Consider the following 20,007-nt stretch of genomic DNA (forward strand, 5'->3'; position numbering starts at 1 on the left):
TGACTCACCAACCACCATGGATAAGGGAGGGAGTGATGACACTATTTCTTTTTACTCATTATGTAACTTCTTATAAGAAAATAACTACAATTACAGTATTAATAGTACCTTATTCTTAATGTTCATCTTCTTGAAATAGCATTTCGCATTACCTATGTCAACAAAAATTAGAGCCTCTTGAGAGCATAAGTCAATGAAAATATTTCTAACTTAATGTCTCGCTTTATATGTCATAGGGTCTCTACCAAGCTTAATAATCGAATGGCAAGTACTTACCATCCAGTTTTGAGCTTTATACATCAATTCAGGGTCCGGTAATTTCCAATTTTCCAAGGGAGGTTGGAAAAAAAACTTCTTGTTAAAGTAATTATTCACAACTTCTTCCAGTTTTTCATAATCATTACGAGTAAACCTGTCATGACTGCCTCGACTTGAACCAAATTTTGTAGGCAAATCACCATATGGACCACATACATTCCCATCAGAGGAGTTTTTTTGTCTCCACTGACTGGCTGCTGAGGAGTTAGTATGCTTTACATCTTTCCTTTGAGGATAGTCTCCTGATGAAAACGCAGCATCTGCCATGGTTTTGCAATTTCAATCTGAAAACAGGGAAAATTAGTAATGTTGTTTTTCTATGCCCTCATGTTTTTTGACATAGCATTAGTAGAATAGCCTTTCTTTTCTCCTAAAATTCCTAATCTGAAAATAATACTCTGCTCTGATGACATCAGTCCTCCCACAAATGGAGATCAAAATTTTCATTAATAGGCGTCAGAGTTAACACCAGAAGGCACAAGATCAGAAATTATGTGAACAGGAAGGAAGTTGGTATCAAGGTTCTTCACAACAGTGCTATAAAGAAGCACAGACCTTGATTGTATGAACATGTAATGAGAAGGGACAATGGAGAACTACAAAGAAATACTTCAGCTTCAAAGTATAAGGAAATCTTCAAAGGGAGACCAAGGAAATGTTGGATAGACACAATGAAATCGGAGGTGAAGGAAAAGGGATTTACAAGGGAAGATAAGAAGAACACATACTGTACGAAGATAGGAAGAAATGGTGAGTGCTTGTATACCACAACCAAGAAAATGGAGTTGGAGAATGATGATGAGGTATCAGAGTTAACCGAAGCATATTCAAATTTTATTTTGATCTGGACCCTTGAGCAAACAACTGAAAAATCCTGTTTTTCAGTTTACGTAGGTGGTTTGAAAAGTTCTCAGAATGTACTAGAATTAAGTATCTTACCTCGGTGGAACTGCTTTTATTTTTCAACATAGTATCCCTGTAGACTAATGCATTTGGTCCAGCGATGTTCCAATGCCTTGATCCCATCTCAAAAATGAGATTCCTCCAGGCCTGCAAAATACCTCTCCAATTCGGCTGTCAGTTCTTCCCTTGTAGAAAATCTCCGTCCACAGAGGAAAATTTTCAGCTTGGGGAATAGATGAAAGTCTGATGGTGCCAAATCAGGTGAATAAGGTCGATGTGGCAACAATTCGTACCCCAGTTCATTAAGTTTTGCCATGGCAATAACACTTGTGTGCGGCGGAGCGTTGTCCTGATGAAAGATGACCTTTTACCTTGCCAAACCAGGCCTTGTTTCGCGTATCTTTCCTGTAGTTGGTCTAGGAGGTCTGCATAGTATTGCCCAGTAATTGTTTGGCCAGTAGGAAGATAATCTATCAGCAGAATGCCTTTTGCATCCCAGAAAACTGAGGCCATGACCTTTCCGGCCGAACGCACTGCCTTTGCTTTCTTTGGTGGTGGTGAATCAGCATGTTTCCACTGCTTTGATTGCTGTTTTGTCTCTGGGGTATAGTAGTGGACCCAAGTTTCATCTGTAGTCACAAACTGGCGCAAAAAATATTGTTGGTTGCACTGAAAACGGGCCAGACTTTGTTCGAACATTTCCAATCTGGTGCGTTTATTGTCCAATGTCAAGAGCCGCGGCACCCATCATGCGGATAATTTTTTCATACCCAATTCTTCGGTTAAAATATAATATACCCGTTCAGAAGACATCCCTACAGCTTCAGCAATCTACCACACTTTCTGTCGACGATCCTCCATGACCATTTTATGCACTTTTGGGATAAATTCTGGGGTCGTAACACTTTTTGGCCGTCCACTACACGGATCATAATCCAAGCTCTCCCGACCAAATTTAAACTCGCTGGTCCACTTGGCAACAGTTGAAAATGAAGGAGCAGAGTCCCCCAGTGTGTTCTGAAAGTCAGCATGAATTTCTTTTGCTTTCATACCTTTCTTTACAAAGTATTTAATCACTGCTCGAATCTCAGATTTTTCCATTGTCACAAATCACTACGCAGGAACAACAACAAAGAGTCATCACTACCACACTCCTGCAGCTAGAGCACTGATGCACCACGTGTTCACTCACAAAGGATGTGCGATTATTAAGTGGGAACCTCGTTGCTCTAGCACTGACATCTAGTGGTGATTCCAAGAACTTTTCAAACCGTCCTCGTACATCTGTACAAATTATACACAGATAATGGAAACTTTCAATGTTCCTATCTTTTATATAACGTGTTAATTCCTCATGAAATTATTTAAAATTAGATTAAAATGTGTTAAAATATTTTTGAAATGAAATTATACATAGCTCGAGTCATAAGTCATGACAACTATTTTTTTCACGCAAACAGGAGAGAACACGGACAATCTAAGATATGCATTTGGAAACGTACGGTATGTACTTGTGAATGATGCCACTAAATGGCGTATGTAAAGAACAGTGTGGGTCTAAGCATGCCCCCAAGTTCAGTGTAAGAGCATCACAAAATGCAAGTCAACAAGCAGGAGCAACGATCGTATATTAAAATAGTAGTTCTCCGAGGCAGAAATGCACACCAATGCCACGCAGAGCTGCGGGAAGCATTAGGTGTGCATGCCATGCCCTACAGAACAGTGGTGAGGTGGGTGGAGACGTTCACACGGGGTAGAGAATCAACTGCTGATTTGCCCCACCTCTGGTAACGCACAGTGGAAACCTTGGGTGATTATTTCGAAGGTCTGTAACCAGTAGAGACCTGTCCTTGGTATGTAGTTTTGTGTATTTGCTATCTATACCATAGTAAAACAATGTTTACCAATGTCCTGTGTTCTGCCACTTTCCTACAAGAATCACCTGAAGTCAGAATTTGTCTTCAGGCACTATGCATAAGTACATGCCCTATACAGTGGAACCTTGGATTGCGAGCATAATTCGTTCCGGCAACATGCTCGTAATCCAAATCGCTCATATCTCAAAGCAAATTTTCCCATAAGAAACTACTGAAACTCGGATGATTCGTCCACAACACAAAAACATTTATTCGCATAACATTTCTAAAATAAAATATAACGTAAAACAATGAAACTGCACTTTACCTTACAATAGAATCATTGTTGGTGTGAGGGAGACGAGAGATGACATGAGAAGAGTTACTGTGTAGCACGAATTTCACTAACAGAATCACTGCTATCGGCTGGCTCATTGGAAGTGTTTTCTTTTCGTGCAACTTTAACGAAGAACCTGTCCAATGACTGTTGCTTTTGCCTCTTTTTGAGGATTTCACAAAAATGTGACATTGCATTGTCATTGAACAGCTTCATCCACTGTAATCATCTCCTTCTTCCGATCGAATTCCTTTTTAGCCTTCTTTTCGTTCACAGGGCCCATCGTTGCAGAACAGTTATATCACAGATGACAGATACAAAACATGTACACTTGTACGGTGTTGATTATGCGAGCAAGGCACACCAACTGAAGTCCAGCGCGGGAAATGATTACACACACTTTCCCAGGAAAGAGAGTGGCAGGGGGAGGGGAAAACAAAGGCACATGGGAGGTGGAAACGTACGTACACGTGACGCTCGTATTGCAAAACCTCACTCGCTTATCAAATTACAATTTATTTAAAATATTTGCTCGTCTTGCAAAACACTCGTAGACCAAGTTACTCGCAATCCGAGGTTCCACTGTATTTCCAAATGCATATCTTAGATTTTCCATGTTGTCTCCTGTTCGCAAGAAAAAAATAGTTGCCATGACTTATGACTCGACCCTCGTATATTTCATCTAATTATAAGTTTTAAAAACATATTAAAAATACACGAAGAGACCAAAACAGAGTCAATATAAAAAGAACATAGACAGCAATAAAATAAGAATTAACACAATAGAGAATTCAATTTTAAACATGATAAAACAAGCCACTATCCATCATAAAACAGATGACGAGGTCTGCTGACTGCTCGTCATCTCAGAGAACATTATAAATTTTCCAGCTAACTCATTCTTGGTTGCCTGCGTTCGCCCTCGTGTGCTAAGTTAGGCTCGTCAGTTGGGACTTAGCACACCACCCAAGACGCAAGGCTAGTGCATACCGTGGAGGCCACTGCATAGGCTAGTGCTAAGTCCCAACTGACGAGCTAACTTAGCACACGAGGGCGAAACGCAGGCAACCAAGAATGAGTTAGCTGGAAAATGTATAATGTCCAATAAGGGACCATTATATTGGTATTATAAATTTACTCATTCAGGACAAATATTTTAGGTTCCCTATGGGAATCAACATCTACATCATCTCAGAGAACGACGGAGATGGTACTCGAAAGATTCAGATTACAGCGAAGATCAGGCAGGTCCACGCACTCCATAAGGATGTGTATTACAGTCAGATGACCGCCGCACGGACACACTGGGGGGTGGGAGCTTCTCTCTTCACTAAGTAGGAGTGCGTTGCTATACCATGGCTGATATAAAGATGACATAATACCACTGCTTCTCTCCGAGAAACCCAAAGGGAAAATCTTCCATACCTACGTAATTCCTTCAATAGTTCTCAGCTTATTTGAAAGAGGGGTGGCCTGCTATACCATCTCCCAATGGGACATCACGAAATGTCTCAGATGAGAATGAATATTACTGGCTGGAAACTTGTAAGGCAAAGACAGAAGTTCAATTCTTCTATTAACTTTACTAAACAATAAGAAACAAGTCCTAATCCATCTCAACCTAATAGAATTCTAATTAAATTTGGTCTAATAATCAAAAATAATAGTGATATTCAATCAAACAAAAAGGTTATAACAATTGAACTTCTATTCAAACTATATAAATGGAGAAATGTTAATGGAATTAAACCATTAAATCATATTATCATAATATAACAATATTACTTTCAAATCCACCTTCAAACGCACTACCTTTCAATTCTCATCATTAAACCTAATTGTCTTAAAGTTGATAAAGCAATAATCTGCCTCCTTGGCAGCCCTACCTGCTAACTCGTTTCCCACTACACCCATTTGGCTTAGGAGCCACAAGAACATGAGTCTGGTGCTAGCACTCCAACACCCGGACAGCAGATCCTTGATCCACTGTACCAGAGGGTGCTAAGGGAAACATACATCAACAGACTGTAACGAGCTCAAAGAGTCAGTACACAGCAGAAAGTGCTGGTGACAATTGGACAGCACATACCACAGCGATTCAAAGACAGCAGAGAGATCCGCTGTGTAAATACTACAGGTTTCTGGTAGAGGAAAATGAAACCTCTTACTATCGACAACGAACGCACAGCCTACTTTTGCATCTGCCCTCGAGCCATCCATGTAAACAACTATTGAATCTGGATATCGCCCAACAATGCACAGGAAGAGCCTCCGAAAAATGGAGGGGTCTGTGTTCTCTTTTGGGCTGATGTGCAGATTCAAAATTATTCTGGTCGTCGTATTAACCATGCAGGTACCTAACTTGGTTGTCTGACAAGACAAAGAACTGAAGGAACATCAAGCAATCTGTGACTATCGTGGGTAAGCAGCGTACAGCCGACGGTTACTTTCAACCAACATCGTGTGGCTCCCACAATAATTTACTATCAAAAAGGAGCCCAAGAAAGCAGTATGTGTCAACTACACAAAGAGCGACCCTTCCTAAACAAAGCTCAAGATGGGATGAAGAGTGCGCCTCCGGCAGACGTGAAAAACGGAAGTATTTGCAGTTGAAAACTGAAAGCCATGTTCTAAGGTCCACTGTTCTACTCTCGTAATAGCTATTTGTAATTGTCATTCGGTGATTGCCATACTTTGTGAGCTATAATGCAAAGCAAAACTGTCCACATAAAGCGATGCTGAATTAGCAGCAACGACAATACCATTTATGGCAAATGCAAACAGTGACACTGAGAACCGATCACTGTAAGACTAAGTTTTTCTGAACATGATATTGTGAATATGCCCTCCCTACTCGGACACAGAATAGGTGGAGGGACAAAAAAATTGCAATAAAAACCAGCAAGTTACCTTGGAATTTCCACTGATACAGGACTGAAAGGATGCCATATCGCCATGTTGATTGAAGAAAACAGCCACCACATGTTGCTTTAGGAGAAATGCATCCTGGATAGAGCTCTCGAGGAGTACCAAGTGGTCAGTGAGAGAGCGGGCAGCTCGACAATCACATTGGTACTCTTTTCTCCAAACACCATGCAATTTGGAGATTAACTATTTTTTCAAATAGTTTATACAGTCAGTTAGTGAGACAAATAGCTCTGCAACTTCCGGCATACTTAGGATGTAAAGGGCACATTATAGTCTTCTGAAACTAGAGTAGCAAAACTAAGATGATGACGTTCTGCTTCCCGCTTCAGAGTCAGATCAGGATGGTAACTACCAGAACCAGATAAATCTGCAAAATTACTACCTGAAGAATCTTCTCATACCATATGCTATTAGGGTGGTATCTTGAGGCAGGCACAAGAAATCCGGAATGTGGCACTTGGTGCCTATTTTATTCTCAACAGTATTGAGGTGGCACTTCCAAGTAGTGAACTATCCTTTCTCGAGCACAGACATAGAAGTACCCAAGTTAGTGGTGGATAGATTAACCACTACTTTAGAATAATTCAAGTGTAGAAGTGAATTCTTCCTCCGGTGCATCAATAAAGCAGGAAAATTTTGATAGATGTCTAGCCTTTGAAGAAAATGAAAGTGAAAAGGAAGCACGTGAGACACAAGGTCCAGGTGATTGAAAGTGTTCACCTCTACAGTAATGTCAGACCTATAAAAAGGCTTGTATATCATTGTCTGTAACATTTTGTGTGTTAGATGTCTGGACAACAAGATTGTCCCTAAATTTGCAGTGTTAAAGCACACATAGAATTCTACGAAGAGCAAGCTTTGCTCTCATTCGAGAGCATATTCATGATTTGAGAAGAGAACTGGATTCTGTTTCAGATGAGCTTTGTAAGCTTCATCTATTAGAAGTGAACGTTTTACGTCGCACTGACACAGATAGGTCTTATGGCGACGATGGGACAGGGAAGGGCAAGGAGTGGGAAGGAAGCGGCCGTGGCCTTAATTAAGGTACAGCCCCAGCATTCGCCTGCTGTGAAAATGGGAAACCATGGAAAACCGTTTTCAGCGCTGCCGACAGTGGGGTTCGAACCTACTATCTCCCGAATACTGGATAATGACCGGACTTAGTGGTCAATCTATCCACCACTAATTTGGATATTACTTCTATGTCTGTGTTCGAGAAGGGATTAAATTTTGAAATTTCACCTCTTAACCCATATCTGCCCAAATTATTTTTCTGTGGAATATTGCGATATATTTCGTAAGTACAGTTCATTTTAACCAAAATGAAAGGTTTATGATGATTTTAGGTTTCATTAACATATTTTTGCACAAATTTTCCATGTTAAGAAATGTCGACAATGAGGATGGATGGGTAGGGTAAAAGACATGCTGAACAAAAGGAAATTTTCTTCGCACTTTAACCTCATATAAATGTAATAGTTAATCATTTAGTAAATATTAATCACACAAGTGTTGAATAAACACAAAAAATTACAAAATAGATAATTCAAAACATAAATGAGGAACAGTTCTGTCTCAATTTAGAATACACACAGTTTCTTAACAAAAGGACAACATTCATATGTTTATATTACTTGTTATACACCCAGTACCAAATTTTGAGCAAGTATGATCACTCTGCAAATAGCAAACAAGGAAAACTACGAGTAGAACTTCAAATCAGTTTAGTCTGCGTTTTGAGGTTACACTCTGCTTTTCGTCATCCAGTCTCGTTAAGCGTAAGTGAAATGCCTCGAAGCAAAGGATGTGACAGCCAACGTAACATTTTTTGCACCGTTTTCTGGCAGCTTTACCACACTGAGCGAACCACATTTGCTTCTCTCGTTTCGAGGTAGTGGGATACCCCATCGAAACACACTTCTGGCAACACGCGAAAATACTTTCGTACTCGGTCTTCCTGTGTTAGGACACGTTGCGTCACAAGATTGGCTATTTGCCCTAATGATGTACCGTATGAAACCGAGAAGGTCTAGATTTTCCTCTTTGCCCTTTGGGGTCAAACAGTAAAGTTGCCATGCACTGTTCATGGAGACATTCAGAAGGAGCACAATTAGAGGCCAGTATCATTTCTTGTTTTTGATGCTGATGCATTAAAATTAAGTATATTTCGTGGTCTCACCTTTTCATTACAAATTATTTTGTAATGTGAGTTACATTATAAGTTGTTTACACATGGTACTAGTTTTGACTCCAGATCTGGGTCATCAGCACTATAGTGCAAGGTACTAAAAATCACAAAACCAATGTACAAACACATAACATGAAACATGGAAGAAATAAAATGCTTAGTTAAAAAGATGTGCTTGTCTGAGATGTAAGTTCAAATTGATGCTAAAACTTTTGAACATACATATAATAAAATAGAATGAGGCATTTAAAAGTCATAAAAATGATTGTATATATTTATCTTGGTGCAAAGAGAATTGAAATCAATCACCAGTATGATGAGTAAAAAGGCTTGCAGTTACGCAACAGATATAAATGCAGTTGGCATTTGACGATGTCTTTGAAATTTATGTTGAGGTGCTGGCGGAGTTTTCATGTGAAGGTAAAAATGTTCTAAAACATAGATGGTGTGAGTTCCCAATTCAATGCGGAAGCATAGTTGACCATTTAAGATGACCATAATCAGCAACATGTGTTCATGGGATAAAAATCCTACTACTTACAAAAGAGTGGAGACTGTGTTTAAGAGACTGGCCTCTTAATTCTCAAACAATATACCGTAATTACATTTACCGGCAACTATTCCTCGATGATGCTGATGTGGTAACAAGATACATTTTGATCCAACCGATCGACATCCCCCATGTGCATATTATACAAAATTATACATGCTGGCTGAATTACTGTTATGTGTTTCTTTTCGGCATTACTCCATCTTCTGGCATGCCCTACAGGCACTACACCACACAGTTGAGGCTACTGTAACAACATTACCATCATTGTAGCATACGAGGGTGATACCTAAGTTACGTTCTGTTTTTTACAGAGATGAATCTCACAAAGTGGAGCATTTTCCACTCGATTCTGGTGTACGGTACCTGTACCTTCGCGGCCTTCCTCCTTCAGCTTTTCCAACAATCGAAAGGATGTAAAATAATTATCAAAGAACAAGCTGAGTTGAGTGGCTTCTGGTAGTTCCAGTATTCGGGAGATAGTAGGTTCGAACCCCACTGTCGGCAGCCCTGAAAATGGTTTTCCGTGGTTTCCCATTTTCACACCAGGCAAATGCTGGGGCTGTACCTTAATTAAGGCCACGGCCGCTTCCTTCCCACTCCTAGCCCCTTCCTGTCCCATCGTCGCCATAAGACCTATCTGTGTCGGTGCGACGTAAAGCAACTAGCAAAAAAAGAAAAAAAAGAAATTAGGTCCATAACAACTGAGCCACCTACTCCTAATTTTGGTATTGTATTTCTAGTAGCCGCTCCTTGTAAGGTTCTCCTTGAACCAGATACGCAAGACAAGTCGACAGAGACCAGACTTTACACCCAAACCGTATTGATTTGCCATGAATGTGTTGTTTGGCACCATGTCTTCCAAAGTAGGGGACTGACTCGTCCACACAAAGATGTGAAACATCAGGATAATGCCATAGCCAGCATTCGTTTAGCATAGTCCAAGTGGGACAAATTTTTTCCAAAACTGTCATAGCACTCTAGTTTCGCGTTGTCACAAAAATGTACATATCTGAGAATTTCTTCAAACCAATTGCGCGACATTGCTGTGCTCACCCCAACATGATGTACATCTTCAGCGGTTTCCCAGTACATTCTTGTCCTGACCATAACATTGCAACCGGAAAGAAAGTTTATTGCAAAGAATAAAGTTCAAATTTTTCCCAATTAAAATGACGTATTACCTTTTTCAACAGAGTACTGACTGTGCTCTGAATGATATAATCAAGTATTTCATCATCGAATAACACAGCTCAAACAAATTCCATTGGGAAATATTGGAAAATATATTAATTTAATAAATATTATTGTGAAATATTCATTGTTTAGAAAGTTTGGATAAGTAAACTCTGTGCTTGGCTTATTTACAATGTCACTTTTCCCTCGCATGTTGGTTTGGTTTGGTTTTCACATGATTAGATGTGCTTGGCCATGCTTGCTTATTAGTTTTTTGTTTCTTTCATTTGGCTTGACAGTCATCGGAATAATTTGAAGACGTATACGGTACTGCTTCATCAATAACATGACTGACTTCATTTTCGCTCAAGAAACCATCTCGCACATGGATTGTACCATTTTCACTTATTTTTATACACACTAGTTCAACAGCAGCCCGGAGTTTATTGCCAGAGAGTCTGTTTATTTCTCCATATGACTCATCATCATCATCATCATCATCATCATCGCTATCCCCGTCACTATGGAAAACATTTTCAGGTGGTTTTATGCATGTATTAGCATCTAGGATGTCTTCTGATTCCTCCAGGATGCTTATGATCCGCTCAACAGTAAATCTGAGAAGAATAAATGTTCTATATTAGTACTGAGGCAATCCAGTTCGCACCCACTGTCGACATATGTCGATGTGGAACTTTTCTGCCCTGCTAGACAAAAACAACTATAAATCAGTCATAAATGAATTTAAAATCTGTTAGAGGCATGTTTCGTTATTACGTTTAACACGAAGTTCGAACTTACTTTCAACTGTAACAATATTATAATAAAATATTACTCTATATGGAATGATATTTCATACACGGCACGCGATAAGGCGCGAAAACCGAGTATTTCTTGTTTTCATGCTGTGCAGTACGTATCAAACAATGAACTGTAAACAATGCACCTCAAATATATTCTTCTGGTTTACCGATATAAGATTGATAATATTAAGATATTAACATCGACAAATGTCGACAGTGGGCACATATGGGTTGCTTCCGACTGAGATCATCTGTGGTATTGAGGCTTCTTTTAAAGCCTTTTCCGTATCATATAGCTGAGGATATTCATCTTAAAATCACCACCATAATAGACATTTCAAACCTCCTTGACCAAACCTTACTTCCAAAGAGCAGCATGCACTAAAACAACTGAAAATGAACACAGACTTTGTGGTGTTGAAAGCTGATAAAGGCAATGCTACTGTGATTATGAACAACACTAGGTATAATAGCAAGATTGAGGAACTTCGCAGTGCACTCACCTATAAGGTGACTAAAGAATGATCCTACCAACACCACTGATAGGAAAGCAGCGTGTCTTCATAAAGCTAGCTCGATTCCAAGTGATGTTTATCGTGGTTTGTGACTGTAGGCTTCTACAGTTCCCCATCTTTATGGTCTTCCTAAGATCCATGAAGACAGAGTTGCCCTTAGACCTACTGTCAAAAGTATAGGTTCCCCTATATAAAACCTGGACAAATACCTTTGGAGAACTTCTTAAGCCATACATAGGTAATGGAGAATCCATCAGAAATTCATCGCAGTGTATTGGTATTTTATCCAATCTGCATGTCTCTCCTAGTGATTTTCTTTGTCACTTTTAATGTTGTGTGTCTGTTCCCTAGTGTTCCTTGTCTCTGTTGGATAAAATCTTTCCTGGTGACATTGTTAACCTGTTTTACCTTGTCCTCACCACCACATATTTCAGTTTTCATGGTACAATATATGAAAAAATGGATGGTGTTGCCATGGAATCGCCATTGGCACCAGTCGTTGCTAATTTCTATACATAAGATTCTGAAATGCGCTATTTCAATCTTGCACACTCAAGCCTTCCATCTGGTTGAGACATGTCAATGACACATGTTATCTGACCTCATGGTGAACATGAATTACCCATATTTTTGGATCACTTGAACATCATACATCCAAACATTAAATTTATCATGGAGACTGATCATGGAGGATGTTTGCCATTCTTGGATGTTTAGGTTTCAAGGAAATCAAACGGAAATTCAGGTTATTTGGTTTACCATAAATCCACCAATACTAATAGATATCTGCATGGGTCCTCTCACCACCATCCTTGCCAAACGCGTGCTGTGCTTGACACATAATCAGCCAAGCAGAGGGGCTTTGTAAGGACGATAAGTTAAACAGTGAACTTGAGTTCCTTACCAGAACATTCCTCAGCAATGGTTACTCAAGGAAGTAGATTGATGAAGAGCAAAACCTATGCCAAAAGACAGACTGTTATGTGATTATCATCCTTTGAGCCTGTCGTTCTTGCCATACATACAATCTGTAATGGATAGGATTGGCAATATTCTCGAAAGGCACAATATCAAGACCATCTTTAAGCCTAATATCATAATAAGCAATTTCTTGCAATCCGTCAAAGATCCTAATGGTTTAAACTGTGCTGAAATATATTTCCTTGCTCCTGGGATTGGTTTATGTTGGCCAAACATGTAGGAAGGCAGTAACAAGGTTTAAGGAACATCGCAGGCACTTACGTCTTTGCCAGGCAGAGAAATATGCTGTGGCAGAATTTGCCATACATAATGACTGCAAAACATTTTTGATGCAATTTCTGCTATTTGTAAAGAGAAACATTTTTTACCTTGAATTATTCATGAGGCAACAGAAAATGCTAAAAGACCTGCATAATTTTAACAAAGGGCACAACTATATACTGAACAGATCATGGCTACCCTCCATAGTTAACTCCAACATCTTTCTCCATGATTCTGGAGGCCCTGGAATGAACTGCATTTCTAATAGGGTCTCACTATCTTGAATCTAGTTACTATGGAGTGACAGTTTGTTGCAACTAAAATCTTTGTTACTGCTCTGAAGACGATCCTGGTTGCAGGTTCGAAATGCGTCAACTTATTATTAGTAGCGACGAGAATTATAGGCACTAAAAACAGTTAAAATAGGCAGGCATATAGGCTCTTAAAATAGCCAAAATAGGCACTAACGTGTAAAATAGGCAACAAAATAGGCATGAAAAAATTACTTATAATTTAATAACATGCTCAATTACTATAAAAGGAATTTAAAAGCAACGTTTCAATGTTTTCCGGTAACAATCTTGTTCTCCTTTCATGCATAATGTTTTTGTACTGAGAGAAAGATCTCTCAACGGGGTGCACTCAGCCTTGGGAGGTCAACTGAGTAGAGGTGGGTTCGATTCCCACCTCGGCCATCCTGGAAGTGGTTTTTCCGTGGTTTCCCAGGCAAATGCCGGGAAGGTACCTAACTTAAGGCCCCGGCCACTTCCTTCCCTCGTCCTTTCCTATCCCTTCCAATCATCCCATTTCCCCCGCAAGGCCCCAGTTCAGCATAGCAGCAGAGGCCCCCTGGGTGAGGTACTGGTCATTCTCCCCAGTTGTATCCCCCGACCCAATGTCTCACACTCCAGGATACTGCCCTTGAGGTAGTAGGGCTGGGAACCCTCACCGAGTCCGAGGGAAAAGCCAACCCTGGAGGTTAAACAGATTAAGAAAGAAGACAGACAGAGAAAGAACTCTCAACATCACATGAAGTAATTGGACAAAACTTTAGTGAAGTCACTTCATCTGGTTTTATTTCGCTGACAGCGGCTGCCTTCCCAGAGGTTTGGTCAAAACTTCCCCTGACTTCTTCCACAATCCTAAATGACTCCACCAGGGGCACGCCACTCTTCTCCAACTTGGTGACTGCCCCCGCCAGCTTGTTGAATTTTGAGGATGCTCCAGTTTATAAAGGGGCATATTAGCTCCCAACATTGCAGTGCATAGGTCTGAAGAAAATGGTTGTTAGTCGCTGCCCAAAGTGGACAGGTAGAAGGGCTGCGTTGATACAGATTTCTGTAGTCGTATCAGATGCATCACAGTATTTCAAAGTTTATCTATGTGGTATTTTTCTCACATTTGATATGAAAAATAACAACATTGACATAAATTACATTGTCCCTATATCTTAAATTTCTACAGTTTGGCTAATTGGCAATAATGCTTAGTATATATCATGCATTTGTTTCATAAAGAAAAGGACTATTAGAGATGATGTTTCTAGAAGTACAAAACTTTAAAGTAGGAACGAGGGAATTAGTAATTTACATGGAAATATGTCCTCAAGGATTTTCACTTATAATTTGGCAGTATCATGTCGAGTTCACTGGATGAAAAATGTAATTAAAAAAAGACGGAAACGATACCAGAGTAGGGTAGAGCAGAGATACGTCCTTTATGCTTGCCAAGGACCCACCAACCTGGCCCTAGCAGTATTCTTACTTATATACAAGAATGAAAGCGAGACATAGACACTACAGCACAGTCGTAAAACCAGAGGGTTCTCTACGCTTCAGAGAGCCTGACAATGAATAAAAAAGGGTGAGCTTCAAGATCTCGAAAAAAAAGGAGAGGAGAATCATAAGGAAAATTTTAGGACCACAGAAAAATGCTGCTGGGGAGTGGAGGGATAGAAAAAGTGATGATCTCTACAAATACACCGAAAAAATCACTGTCACCATGCGAAAGCGAAGGCTAAAATTAAATGGGCATCTAGAAAGAATGGATGAGAAATGGCTAAGAAAATATTCAAGTACATCACTGGACTGAAAGCTTCGATGAAGTGGGTAGAAGAGGTAAAAAGAGATGCAATAGAAAGTGGACGTACAATGGATATGATTCACAACAGAAAAAAATTTAGAAGTCGAGTGTACAGCATCAAAACATTCCAGGAGAAACCACCAAAATGTAGACCCAAACTGGTCATATCTGAGAAAGAAAGGAAGATTAGAAGTAAAAGGATGAAGAGGTTCTGGGAGGAGAAGAATAAGAAGAGAAAGCCTTAGGTTCAACGCGGTTCATAGGCGGCCAAATTCGGAAACAAGAAGAAGAAAAATGAAAACATAGGTACTATAAATCTCAGATTTGTGAACTATTTATTTGTTTCTATTCGCCAGCATTGGTCAGCCAGGTCAGCTGTCATGAAGACTATTTTCTGTTGCCTGCAATAGATCCTGCATAATGTGTACCCAGTACGGCTCCATAACTAAATGGTTAGCGTGCTGGCCTTTGGTCACAGGGGTCTCGGGTTCGATTCCCGGCATGGTATGGAATTTTAACCATCATTGGTTAATTTCGCTGGCACGGGGGCTGGGTATATATATATTGTCTTCATCATCATTTCATCCTCATCACAACGCCCAAGTCGCCTACGGGCGTCAAATCAAATGACCTGCACCTGGCGAGCCGAACATGTCCTCAGACACTCCCGGCACTAAAAGCCATACACCATTTCATTTCATGTGTGCCCACAAGGCCGCCACCTTTGTTGAAAATTAAAAACCGCGTAATTTGTAATTGATTCACAATTAAGTATTTATTTATTTTCCACTTAGTCGATACGATTGCTTAAGGCAACTTAATGGTTAAAAGTAGTACATGTTTCATATATTATCAACATCTTCAGCCCATAACACTGTTTAGATGAAAAATACATAAATTGACAAAGTACAAATGCTTTAAAGAAAGTGTTAATTTAATTTAATGTTAATTTTAAGGACACTTCTTCTAAAGAATTTGTACTTTTGTCAATTTATGTATTTTTCATCTAAGCAGTGTTATGTGGCTGAAGATGTTGATTAAAAATTAAACATGTACCACTTTTAACCTTTAAGTTGCCTTAAAAAATCATTGTATCGACTAGGTGGAAAATAAATACTTAATTGTGAATCTATTGAAGTGCGATACAGACCATAAAACTGATTTTATGTAATTTGAAATTGTCATGACATGCGCCCATAACCTTATTTTTGTCACAATTTAGTAAGACTCTTGAGGGCATGCTAGAGGCTTGTTAACCTGGGAGCTTACGCCCGTCAGACTCTTTTTGCTTTCCCCCCCCCCTGCAAGCACAACGGTTACTAACCGGACCTCACCAATCCAGACCAACGGTCTTTTCGCTGGCCTGGTCTTGTAAATATAGTCTTGGCAACCTTATAAAACACGCTGTGACATCGTCCTAGCCAGGCTACATTGGATCTGCAACCTGTTTCGCGAAGGCTTAGCAGAAGAGTAATAGGATTCACGATATATATATATATTGCCAAGTTGCTTTATGTTGCACCGACACAGATAGGCTTATGGCGACGATGGGACAGGAAAGGGCTAGGAGTGGTTAGGAAGCGGTCGTGGCTTTAATTAAGGTACAGCCCCAGCATATGCCTGGTGTGAAAATCGGAAACCACGGAAAACCATCTTCAGGGGTTTGAACCCACTATTTCCCAAATACTGGATACTGGCCGCACTTTGTAAGCGACTGCAGTTATCAAGCTCGGTTCACAATTTTTAAAGAGAGTTTTAAAAATTGCATTTCAGTTGTAAATCTCTATTTTCACAGGAAATGAATCACACTTCAAAATACCGATTTAATTTTCATCCATTCTGTATCAACAGACCACTGGCGTTCTAACTCCTCGTTCAGTAATTTAATGATTTACATTTTAGCAATATAAAAGCATAATTGAAAGTTCACGACTAATGCAGCGTTGCAACAAAACAACTTGCCACAATACATAAATTGATAGGCCTATATATGCTATAATGAAATGGGATCATAGTTCTCAATCACAAAAAAAAAAGATAAAAGGAACAAACGAACTTGCCTCCTTACTGCAGGCTTGACAGACTACCCTTCCATCGGTAGTGAAATTGGGATCCCCTGTGATCCACTGCTTCAGCCAGTAGGATTTCGATGATTTTTTTTTGGGGGGGGGGGGGACATTGCCACAAACACACTTCTTTTTTCTTCTTCCACTTCACAATAAATCACAACATGTTGTGAAAATAAAGCCTACGCGTACAACAGTTCACATCGAAAGGGAGGTACAAGGCGTAAGGGTTGTGCAACATAGTTCGATGTTGACTGGTTCTCACATATGTCTTAGGTCTTAGGATGTTGTTGGGGTTGAAATCTTCAAGGTCAAATTTGTCCTTGTTTCTCCTGATGGTAATTTCCCTAGAACTACTTATGATGACTTCTGAGAATTCCCATTTTTGTTCGTGGGGTAAACAGATATTGAAAAAAAGAGAAGGTAATTCTGTCGAGCACACTAGCTACAATATAATGCACTGGAAGAAAATTGGCTTTTTAAAAATACAATCAAAAGGCATCAAATAGGCCTTTATACTCCAAACAGGCACAAACCCCTGAAATAGGCATTTATAGGCACAATAAAACCAATGACATATAGCTAAAAAGACCCTAAAACGGATTTATATCTCAAAAGCCTACCTTTCCGAACATAGGAATAAAATAGGCAAATTCCCGTCTCTAATTATTAGTATTACACAACCTAACATCCCCAAAATTATATATATATAAAATAAGAGTTTTGTCTGTACATTGCTCAGAATTTGAAAAGAATGGTATTTCTGTATCGGTCCTGTCCACAGCAACAAGAAAATGCACTTTTTACTTTTCCATAATTTCTGTCTGTCTGTATGTATGTACACACATTACGAGAAAACGGCTGAAGAGATGTTAATGAAAATCGGTATGTAAAGTTGGGGAATGAGCCACTACAATCTAGACTATAAATAATTTTATTCACGCTGAGTGAAATGGTAGTTTAGGGGAAGACCTAAATTTTAATTCTCAAATATTTATATTATTAGTGGTCCTATTGATAAATACTACATAACTAAAGTTATATAGAATTAAATTTCCAATCCTTTATGTCTTATATATTTTTACCGTACCGGCTATGATAACACAATTATTCAAGAATTTGTATTTTTGTACGTCCATATCAATGCCGAGCCACAAGAAAAAGGGTTAACAGAAGAGAATGAAAAGCGGTATATAGAGTCAGGGAATAAGAAACTACACTCTAAGCTATAAACAATTTTATTCACCATAGATGAAATTATAGTTATGGGGGAGGTGACTAAAATTTAATTTTTAAATACTTATGTTATTGGTCTTATCAAAAAGTAACAAAAGTTACAGAGAATACAATTGTTGTCATTTATGCTTTATTTTACCGTACTGACTATGATAAGAATGGTATTTCAGAGTCAGAAGAAACCTAAATGTGAAGGCCTACCCTATCCCTTTCAGACCGTGTACGCACAATTGTGCAGGTTCGTATTTTATTTATGTCTGAGCTTATTTGACGTTTTCTTGGCGCTAGACCGGACTGTAGTGCTTGTGCGGGACATGTAGCATGTACTTCGGTTGTTTTTATTTAGCGCTTGACCACCAGGGGGCAGGAAGAAGAGTTTAAAGATACAGTTCATCGGCAAGATGGCGGAAAGCAGTAATGCCTAAAATAAATATTTATTTATTGCATTCATATTAATCTAGAAGCTCTACTGAATATCAGAATATAATCATGAAGTGTGTAAATTTTTTAGCAAACGTAAATTGTGAACTTACAACATCGTTCGAAATACCATGAGGTTTTGAATGTTGATACGCACAAGTGTGCGGGCTAGGTTTTCCTACAGGCAATGTATGCAAGAGTGCTGGGTGCTGCCACCAAAAGGACTGTGAAAGCAGAACTCGTACTCTATGTGAGAAATGTAATGTATAAGACTTTAATTGTTTAAAATACATTGTTCCACACTGTAAAATAGAACATTTGATCATGTACATGTGTATATTCTCATGTACTGCGCTGATTTTTAAATTTTTTTGTAAGTAGCGAATTAAGTCCTAACACACACAGTTGTGTGGATTCTGCTTTTTAACTGAAAGTTCCTATTTTGTAAAATAAACTATAAAAACATGTATTTGAGAGCAATTTAATAAGTTTTTGACGTACAAATGAAAATTCACACCTCCAGTTTTCTTTCAGATCTGACGACAAGGTGCTGCTGCCAAAAGGCAGTTAAAGCAAAACTTGTCCTCAGTGTAGAAAATGTAATATTTACTCGTGTTTGAACAAAGATTTAATTGTTTGAAATTATTCCCCACTGTAAAATAGAACATTTGATCATGTACATATGTATACTCACAAGCATTGAGGTAATTTTTCTTTTTTTGTAAGTAGTGAATTAAGTCCTGACATGCACAATTGTGTGGGTGCTTTTTCTCAAATGTTAATTTTTATTTTGTAGAATAAAGTAAAACATATATCTATTTTAGAGAATTTCAGTCAGTTTTTGATGTACAAACAAAAATTCACACCGCCAGTTTTCTTTCAGGTCTGAAAGAGATATCAAAAGTGCATAACATTGATCAACAATAATATTATATTGAGCACTGTTTGTTGTGATGTTCTTGGTCTGTTATGCTGCCACTCAAATCCGATAGACTTAACTTAGTAGCAGTAGTAGTAGTAGTATGAGATGGTCTAGAATTACGATTTAGGCCTATTCCAAATTATAGCACCACTATTCCCTAAATAACTCAAATTCAACCCTGAAAAGAGCCGTTTCTTATGAAAAGCTTCTTCCTCTTCACTTTTATTAAATTCTATATTCATTTTATAGCAAATTAGCAGTTCTCCTCCGGTAAGTCAGATATAGATTTTTCTGCCGTAAGTGTAGTGAATTGAGATTTCACAACTCATCGGGTATTTCTGTGAAACAGATTAGTAAAAAGGCATAGTTTTTGACCTGGGACTCTCACTATTCGACCTTCCCCACCTGCTGAAAAAAGATTAAGTGTGTTCACGGATCACAGCTGTCTGCAGCCTGGTCATTCCA

At 39.0% G+C, this 20,007-nt stretch overlaps 1 protein-coding gene across 3 annotated transcripts in view; it reads right to left on the reverse strand.

Moving 5' to 3' along the window:
* Positions 1-20,007, reverse strand: part of aft (adrift) — a 436,902-nt gene that overhangs the window by 343,080 nt on the left and 73,815 nt on the right. For all 3 annotated transcript variants that reach the window (XM_067143070.2, XM_067143068.2, XM_067143069.2), the window contains one exon: positions 277-602. In XM_067143070.2, coding sequence (XP_066999171.2) covers positions 277-585 — 309 coding nt within the window. In that variant the 5' untranslated portion in view covers positions 586-602. The remainder of the gene's footprint in view (positions 1-276; positions 603-20,007) is intronic.

This window comes from Anabrus simplex, chromosome 3 (genome assembly GCF_040414725.1).
Source record: "Anabrus simplex isolate iqAnaSimp1 chromosome 3, ASM4041472v1, whole genome shotgun sequence".
Lineage (NCBI taxonomy): Eukaryota > Metazoa > Arthropoda > Insecta > Orthoptera > Tettigoniidae > Anabrus > Anabrus simplex.